This window comes from Rhincodon typus, chromosome 18 (genome assembly GCF_021869965.1).
Source record: "Rhincodon typus isolate 14 chromosome 18, sRhiTyp1.1, whole genome shotgun sequence".
Taxonomy (NCBI): Eukaryota; Metazoa; Chordata; class Chondrichthyes; order Orectolobiformes; family Rhincodontidae; genus Rhincodon; species Rhincodon typus.
Genome location: NC_063349.1, coordinates 29,304,199 through 29,314,350, shown reverse-complemented (window position 1 = coordinate 29,314,350; position 10,152 = coordinate 29,304,199). Strand labels below are relative to the sequence as shown.

The 10,152-nt window shown below is 35.5% G+C and overlaps 1 protein-coding gene across 1 annotated transcript in view; it reads right to left on the bottom strand.

Annotated features, from left to right (window-relative positions):
• Window positions 1-217: 217 nt before the first annotated feature.
• The window catches only part of bmt2 (base methyltransferase of 25S rRNA 2 homolog), a 77,842-nt gene continuing 67,907 nt past the window's right edge, over window positions 218-10,152 (bottom strand). The window contains exon 5 of the mRNA XM_048607901.1: window positions 218-5,405. Within this exon, the coding sequence (XP_048463858.1) occupies window positions 4,776-5,405 (630 nt within the window). The 3' untranslated portion in view covers window positions 218-4,775. The remainder of the gene's footprint in view (window positions 5,406-10,152) is intronic.

The following is a 10,152-nucleotide window of genomic DNA, read 5'->3' as shown; positions in this document are numbered from 1 at the left end:
AGATTCATCACATCCTTTCAAAGCCTGATTAAATTTTCATATTTCACTTTTCCTGAGTTACAACAGCTGTCATGAAAACTGTATATTTTGACACGTTTTTAAAGACAAAATAATCAATTCTCAGCTCGTCAGAATAGTCAGTATATGTAGTTTGCAATGCTAAAAAGGAGTACTACATACTCCAACACTATATTTCAGTCAGAAAAATGCACAGTAATGTACCTTGAAAATTTATTGCCTTAGCAACTACACAGCTGACACTCAGAAAACCACAGATATATTACAATGCAGTTTCACCATATTAAGTGACCATTGTCAACAGGTATAATTTGAAGCACTTCCAGTAAGAAAAATGAATTTTACATACAGTAGAAAAGGTCACATTCATTTTAGTAAGATCTGATACTGATGCAATAACTAAAAAGGTACCATTTGGCATAATATGAATTTTTCATCACTTTGTCCAACCGATATAGATATACAGATGTAGAAATATGCAAATACTTAAAGAAATGATAAACTCAGTAAACAAGTTTAAGGTTTTTATATCTATTAGTATCAACCATACCATTCAGCAAATCAACACTTGGGCATTAATGCCAAGGCAGGAGGTTAGTGTCAAATTACAATTTATAGTTTCTTTTTTTTTAATGATACACATTTTCAGAAATCACGACTTGAATATTGTCTTCATATTTTAAACGCTATTATAAGAAGGTTAACTAAAAAGTTGTCATTGGTAAATTCAGATGAAGATTTTTATAACCGCTTGTTAAATAGTCTAGTTATATTTCTCAAGTCAATAGATAAAATGAAAATTCAACAATTCCAATTCTAATAAGTTAGCTGTTGCTGTAATGCAAAATTTAAGGAGAACAAAAATTTACAAGGTTTATGGTTACTTGCAATTGCTTTCTGAAAATGTGGATTTCTTTGAAACAAAGAACTTTCAGATTACTGTTTTCAAAATAAATTAAGGTGTATTTTTTTCTGTCCAAATTAGAAAGGTATTAATAGAATTTGACACTTTTCAAATTGTTAAGTTCCTAGCTAATCACACTATAATGGCCCCCAAGCAAAATGCCATTTCAGTCTTTGGCGTCTACAACGGTGAATATTCACAACATGACCAGTTTAAAAATAAGTAAACCAACTCGAATAAATCTGAATGGCAAACAAAAAAGCTGTTGAAATCTTCACTGGAATGCCAAGTTTTAGTTCTAACACTACAGAAATTAATTAGAACAAAACCAATTTAAGCTATTAAAGTCTAAATCAGAGCAGATAGAGTATCAGCTGAAATGTAAAGCAAAATAGTTGTAACCCAGATCACAAGGTTTAAGTGCAAAACCTCATTATGAGGTAAAACTTTTCACAAAATGCAACATTGAAACACAATTCCACACAGTGGCATTTCCGAAATGCCATTTTACCTGCTAACCTTTGGCTGGTGAACAGGATACTTGTGCATATTGAAATATCGAGCAAAGTAACATCCTTTTAAGTTTCAATAATATATTCATCTTTTTTGCACATCTATACTACAAAAATTGTTATGCAGAATTGTGCTGTGAAAGATTTGAATAAAAAAGGCTTTTTTAGTTTGTCATATAAAAACATCAAACCTACATTTAACCCACACACGACTTATTAACTATTTGTTTAGTGTTTCTTAAACTTAAAATTATATGTATACAAGAAATGCAAACTTTTAAAATGAGATAAATCCTTGTATTTCAGTAGGATCAAAAATATAGCTTTGATCTACCACCAGATTGTACCCATGTAGCTGCAATTATCAAAGCTCCATATAAATGCTATGAACCTATTTAAAAATCTAGGCCACAGGGAATCATGGCATTCTTCTGCATCTATAAATTTGCCACTGAAATATTTGTTTTAAAAAGTAAACACATAATCCTGTTCAACTTTTTCTCAACTGCTGGCTTTGATCATTTATAAAATTCATAAATGATTAATGAATGAAAACAGAAATTGAAACTGAGTGTGATATATTAAAACATATTTCAGTATCAATTTGTTATTGAATTATCTTTGCATTATTTATGAACTACAGTATTTTAATTTCTTTACATACAGTGCACTCGTAAAAGCTGGAATGAATGGGTTTTGGGACTCGTTTAAGCTGGTGGTAGAAGCAACAATATCTTATTCTTTTGAAAAAGAAACAGCATGCAAAAATGCATACATCTATTATAGTTAGTGTTGTTAATGTGCTTCACAGTTGTAGAGATCAGTAGCTTGACACTTAGGAACATGCAAATTGAGAAATATACTACATAATTCAAGGTCAATTTTCAGACAGGATATGTAAGTGATTGCATTTAATGATTACATACTGTTACTAAATGAACTAAATATATGTTACGTTACAAGTGAACCCTTCAAAAAAAATGATTTTAACTGCATCAATTCAAAATTTGTGTAGGTTAGCTCAAAAGTAAGACCCAAATCATCACGGCAAAGCAGAGTGAGATTCCGTCCTTCAGGATGCTACACACTGCTTAGCCAGTCAACAGTTCAGCACTAAGAAGTTAGAAAGAAATTTTAAAAATCGTTGTTTGATTCAGCCATTAAAGAAAGGGAGCCTGTTTTCCTTACAACTATCAGCATTGTGAAAATTGTCTTTTGAATGCTATTTGATTTTTTTACCTCACACTTGGGGCAGCAAACTAGAAATTCTAGGAAAACATATTCTTTCTATAGCCTTTTGGACAATTGTCATCTCATTCGAACTCTATTTGAAAAGTACCAGCAGTTTATTGTACCTATTTAAATGTGATCTTGGAATACCTACTAAAAGACAAGAATGTATTTCAATATTGAGCAGGTAACAGGCCTGGTTGCTGGCAGGACCTAAATGTAGTTGAGGAAATATTAGAATATTGCTAATGGGAAACTTTGCAAAAATTAGCACATAAAGGCCACAGATTTGAATTACCACCAGTAGAACAAAGAGGATAAATTAGAATTTTTTTGCCTTCATTGAGTCATTAGAGCATGGGATATTTTTATCATAAATGGCTTTTACAAAATGTATAAATCTTTTAAAGTAACCTGATTATGTATTTGAAATGATAAATGTAGGGGAATACAAGAAAAGGGCTGGAGAATGAGTTTCGAGTAAATTGCTCCGGTTGGAAAGGTTGCATATATAGACTCCATGCATCAAATGATTTTTTAATGGTACCTCATACAGAAAAGGCAAACAAGCTATTCTGAAGCAGGTAACTATAATTTGGGAATGTGTATCCACTCCGTCATATATATGGTATATATGTAGATGATTCTTCACATGCCGAGAGGGAAAGAGATATCCACAGCTAAAAACTACAATGTGAATTGAAGTTCCCTTGCATCGTAATGTCATAAGATCAATCTTCTTGAAGTGACAAAACTGTGCTTTTCTAAAATAAAATATGGTTAGTTAAAAAGAGCATTGCATATATAAGTTTTAAATTTGAATGTAATCCATTTCAGCACAATTGCAATGATCGTTAAAAAAGCCATCACATTCTATAGATTTCACTGGCAACTGTCAGCTTAAATGTTCAATTAATAATCCAATCAGGAAAAATAATCACACTTTTTGCTTCATTCCTTTTGACGGTATAAATGCAAATTTTTTTTCAGACAAGTATATCTGCTAATAACAGGATAATATGCATGCATTTACCTGTCTGTTCAACATGCTAGAAAAGAACACTAACAAGAAAAATCTACTGACTATGCACAGATGTATACAACACACAAATTTCAGGCAACCATTCTCTTTTGTGGCATATAATTTGCAAAGAGGCTCTTGCTTTGTTCCTCAATTTACTTACCACAGCTTTACAACAGATGCTGATTACTCTCCTCACTACAATGACTTTCCTTTCTTGAAAGATCATCAGCCAAAGATCACAAGGACAAGATGGCATATACTTTTCAAAAAGACCAATGCCAGTTTGTTCAAAAACTGAACACAATAAGTTGCTTGTCAAGAAAATTTAACATTGAATTCTGAGAGACTAACTGCAAAGTTACAAACAGAATTAGTGTGAATTATAGCCTAACTATAGGCAGCCAGCAGAAATGTAACTTCTTAAAAGAAGTCTGTCTTGCCTTTTCCTTTCAAATTTGTCAAGCAACAAAATTAGGGGTAAACAACACTTGTTTCAGAATTGATATTCCATACAAGTCAAGGTCCTGGCTGCAAACAAGTTGGTAACATGCAACAATGCAATCATTTAAGTGAAATTTAGAAACACAAAGATAAAATACAGAGAATGCCCATTATGTCTGAAATCATAAATACATTTTTGCTTTGGCATACATTTTCCTAATTTTTAATTCTATTAACTAATTGTTCAGTAAAAATTTTATTGTTTTCCCCTGCAATTATCAATAGAGTGGCATGGTCACTCGTAAAACCTTTGAATTTAAGGTACTAGGGTAACTTCCAATTCTCAAAGCTGACAAAAAGATACTGCAGAATCAGACATTTACTTTGACTTTTAAGGAGTCAGCTTCTTTTGTTGATTTACACTGATGTTCTTGCTTTTGAAGTATATTACCAGGTGTATATTTTGTTTATCCCTCAAACACTTCCATCTTCTAACAGATAATAGAAAGAGTATTCCACTATGTAAACTTTTCACATTTTCTATGTGCAAACTGTATTGCATATTTTGCATACTATACAAGTTATATAATGCAGCAGAATTATTTTGGCAACACAGCAGCTCTGGTAGCAAATGACAAGTCCTAGGTTAGCTTAAAAGCAAAACTGGATCGTCCATTTCATGGAATGGAATAGAGCTGGCTTGGCTCTCTCCAGAGTCTGAGTCATATGGGGCATCGGGTAGCTCCAAAAAACTGTAAGCTATCTGGTCATCTTCCATTTCTGATCTATCTTGGCAACTGGCATCTGGGTGTTCCTCTTCATCTATGTGATTGAAATCCTGTGGAATAAATAGCATCTCTGGATAATTTCTGCTGACTAAATCACTTGTCGTCTGCAGAGAAATTTTTCGAAAAGCTAAGAGATGCATGTGGGAGAACTTCACATATTTGTACCTTTTGAATCCTAATGATTCAATGGCAGTTTTCCAGCTCTTAATCATATAAGCATGGCGGTTTTGGTGAGAAGAATCAGGGGTGATAATAAGAAGCAGACCATGGAGTGCAAGAAGTTCATGAGCTTTTTTACAGCAGATCCAGCGTTGGTAAGGGGCAGGAAAGTAAGACAGCAAAAGTGAAAAAACAACAACATGAAACAGCTCTCCTGGAAGAGAATCAATTGGATTTTTTAGCTGCTTGAGAAAGGCATCTATTGCATCTTGAGCAAGCTGGAGGGGTTGTTGCAGCTGAAGGTTGAGGAAGTCACATTTGTATACACTCTGAAAAACAAAAACAAAAGATTATTATTTAGAAGATTATTTCATGGCAACTTAGATATTGTTCATAAAATCTTACCAAGGCATGGCACAATACTATGTAACTCTCAGGTAATGAAACACAGTGTGCAATATATATTTTATGCTAACATTTTAGTATAGTCCGACTGAATGGAGAAGTTCAGGTCAGATGTTCACCTTGAAGGAGAATGTGCTGTGATGAAAATGCTAGAAGTTGGAAATGCCAAGTCCCACCACAAACACCTCATCTCCCATTTTTGTGGGTGTGGTCCATAGTTCACACAAGTTTCTAGAGGCATTTAAATGTTCAGCTGCCTCCAATGAAATGAGTTTTTTTGAGTCCCTGGAGTGTGATACCCTGTGTATGGAGATTAGACTAGGTAAAAGCAGGTTTGTTTTCAGTCCATTTCTTTTAGAAAGTCAAGGGTCTGAACAACTTTGACGGAGGTAAGCTTCCCTTTGGTGTGGGTAAGGCATTATTTTGGATCATGAAAAGTAGCATGATTGTGCATAGAAAGTGTATTTTTAAAATTCATTCATGGGGTATGCTCGTATATAGGTTCAAGTCAGTTCCATCTCTTGATGGGGATGGTCATTGCCTGGCACTTATGTGCCACAAGATGCATATCAACTTCAGCCCCTGTTGTTGTCCAGGCCTTGCTGTGGAGTACTTCATCAACAATACATTCTACATTGTAGTAAATGGCCTACTTCCCATCCCTAGTTGCCCAAGTCTCTCTAAATGGTTCAGGTGGGCAGATGGATTCGCTGAGTTGACATAGAGACTATAAGGAGCCGTGGGGTTGACTGGCAAGATAGCAAGTATGAGATATCATGGAGGGGATATGTGTAGATGGGTATGGGTTGGCATGTACTATGTTGGGGTCATGGAGAGGTAGGTAGAGGGTATTTGATGGCATGGATGGGATGAGAAAAGTGAGGGGAGTGAGAAGGTGGAAAAAGGAAGAATATTTCATACTTTAGTCTTTATCTTTAAACTTTGAACAGATTGCGGGAGTCTCTCGGAAGGCATTTTGCCTAACCTACTTCAAGAATTAGCAGCCTCCTTCATTCTTCCTGGATCATTTGGTCCAACTCCCAAATCAGCCTGCCACCTTGAAAACACAAAGTGCAGGCTGTCATTTTTAAAGGGTGGGTTTCATCTGCCTCTCTGTAGGCATGAGAGTTGTGGGGAAGAGGCAAAGAGGCTTCAAGGATATTTCTGCAGCCTGAGATGATGGGCAAGTGCATAGCAGATGTATTACATTGTGAATAAGTCTGACGTTATCCACTTTGGTAGGAAGCTAGCATGCTGGTTCTGCAAGTAATTCAGAAGGCAAAGAGCATGTTAGTTTTTATCGTGAAAGGATTTGAATACAGCAGCGAATAAATTTTGCTTCAATTGTATAGAACGCTGGTGAAACCACAAATGGGTTATTATGTGCAGCACTGGTTCCTTTGTCTAATAAAGGACATGCTTGCCATTGAAAGAGTAGAGGTTCATGAGATTGAATCCTGATACAGTGGGACTGATTGAGGACACTTTTTTTTGTATTTATTTGTTCATGCAATGCGGGGATGATTGGCTAGCATTTTTTAAAATTTGATTTCAGGGATGTGAGCTTCACTGGTTGGACCAGCATTTATTGCAAGTACTTAATTGTTCTTAAGATGAGCTGCCTTCTTGAACTGCTACAATTCATTTGGTGTCAACAAGTGTCAAAAATTCCCAGCATTTCTTCATATTACCCAATGAATACACTCTGAAGTCAACAAGACAACAAAGCATTTCCAGGGTGAAATTCCATTAAGATGCTTGTGTTTTTCTTGGAGTTACTATTCTAATTGCAACAGCACAATGCATGAGTATTTTAATATTCTAGATATAATCTCTGCAGTATATATTATCAAATATGTTGATAAGCAGAGTTGAAGTTCTTGAAATTCTGATTCTTCAAAAGGATAATATGTCGGAAATTATTTTCTTGTGAACAAAGATATCAAGGATCCACACCATCAAGATAGAACATGGAGATCATGCAGTTGTGAAATGATAAACCAAGAGGATATTGTACAATTTGTCAAAAGGTGCCAAGTGTTACGACACGTTAAATATATACGGTGAAACATCAAACTTTATTTGGCTGAGTATTCTGAACTACTGGGAAATGCAAATGCAAATGCAAATAAAAGAAATAATGTGCTCAAGTTTAAGATTGAAGAATGTTACTATTCCAAAATGTTCAATCTAAAAACATTTGGAGCTAGCTTTTGCCCTTGAGAATGGTGCAGTTTCAGCCTGAAAATACCAAAATAAATTGGTAATCATGATTGTAAAGAGTAGACAAAGTACAGAAAATCCCATAGCATATTTGATAAAAATTCAATAAAATGGAAATAGCCATTTGAATGGAGTATGTTTACCACTGTTTAATTATCTGACGGTTCTAGGACACTGAATTTTTTGTTTGTGCACCACAATTCAAAAAAATTGCCTGCTTCAGTATCACTGTCCCCTACTCCTTCCAAGTTCATCTCCTTTACTATCCCGGTTCTAATTCTAAATATGGCCATGTCAACAAAGACAAGAGACATTTACTTCATGTTTTCTTTCTTCAGTATCATGGTGTGAAACATTTTTGATATTTATCTTGATGCACCTTCTGTCTCAAATTATGTTAGTAATGAGGTAAAGCTCTATCCTTGTTTACAAGTTGCCCAAAATCTTTTACACTACTGCTGACATGCTGCCTGAGAAACATGAAATAGATTAAGAATCGGATTTATGTCAATTTAAACTTAATTAAATTTAAAACACCAAATTTGGTGACATAGTCAAGGAAGGCTTTAATTGTAAGGTAATGGGTGCGTTTTAAGTGTAAATGCATAAACTCTGGGAATCAAGTGTGAAACCAAAATGGTATTCTGAAGAAGGGTCACCGGACCCAAAACGTTAACTCTAATTTCTCTGCACAGATGCTGCCATACCTGCTGAGCTGTTCTAGAAATTTCTGTTTTTGTTTTAGGTTTCTTAGATATCCATATGGATACAGTGGCAGTATACTGGCATTTTTCTTATAACAGTCCACAGCAATGGCTCCTAAACCTTTTTTGGTACTGAATCCATATTCAAATTTGCTAACTTTTTCTGTATTCTTACTGAACCCTTCTAAAGATAACACATTTGTAAATCATTACAATTATACATTACAGGTAAATGTATATCTATAATAATAGTTTCACTGGATTAGCCAGTTTGATGGAACATATGAATTTGCAGCCCCTCTTCCTAATTCCCCGCAGAACCCACTCACTCAGCAACCTTCCTCCCAAAACCCCTACCCCCACTCACTCCTTTGTCCATCTGTGAAATACATCCATTAGGTTACTGGCCTCAACCAAACACAGTGTCCAACCAGCAGTCTGCTGGCCTGACGATCAATCAACAACGTCTCCCAATCAGACCCATGTTCATGTGCCATTGCTCACCTTCCCAAAACTTCCCCAATCACAGGTTATCTCTCCCTGCACTTTCTGTTAATAAACTTTACAGTACCTCACTGCTGTGCCCATTAGCAACAAGCTCTGGAAAGAAACAACCTGTGACCAGAGGAGCAAAGGAAGGTAAGTGGTACCATGTGAATTTGAGCACCAAAGCCACTTACCTTTCAGAATCCCAAGATTACAGAGAGGGAGAGATAAAGGTCAGTAAATCCTAACCCTGAAAATCTACCATTACTCAATGAGGAGAAAAATACAATCAAGAGAGACATCTGCTGAACCCCACTTTGATAAAAACTGTTCTATAATGTTTAAACAAAAGAGGCATCAGATGTGTTTCCGATGCTTTCTCAGCTTGAAGGTTCAGAATGTTAACTTGGATTTCTGAGCTCCCTTTCTCTGCCCCTTTTATAACATACAGACTGCATGAAAGAACACAATTACTCTTCAGACAGAGAGCAAAATGATTTCTCATTTTTGTATTCCAACTCCCTTCAGAATAAGGCTAACATTCTATTAGTCCTTATTTTTGAACATTTTTCTGAAGTGTGCTGTAGTTTTTAGTAATTACATTTGGAAAATGCAAATCCCTTATATGTTTCTCTATTTGCTGAGTTTAAGTGATTGGTCTGTCATTTAATCTGTGGAAGGGATATTCCTCAGTCATTTACAGCATTTTTTGTGTCTCTCCACAAGTGCATAAGGATTTAGTGACAGAGGTTGTTTATGCAGAGACCCTGTCCTGTCCTGAACCTGTTACAAAGGACCACTCACCATGGTAGTTCAAAGCCCAACACTCGACAGCATTTATCATTTGTTAATGAATTCCTTGATCAATACAATGCTGGGGATGCTGAGTATTTTTAAAAATGTTTTTATAGAATGCCAAAGTCGCTGGCTAGATCAGCATTTATTGGGGCAGGTAAGAATCAACCACATTGTCGTGGATCTGGGGGCACATGTGGGCTGGACCAGGTAAAGACAGCAGATTTTTTTTCTCGAAAGGTGATTACTGAACCAGATGGATTTTTCCAACAATTGACAGTGTTTACATTGGGCAAGCTTTTTATACCAGATATTTATTGAATTAAAATTTCACCATCTGCTGCAGTAGGAATCAAATCCCTGTCTGAGAATGTTAACCTGAATTACCAGTCCAGAGACAATAGCTGCCACATTACTGCTTCCTCTTAGGAAATAGGTGAGATGCAGCATTGATAGTTTCAAC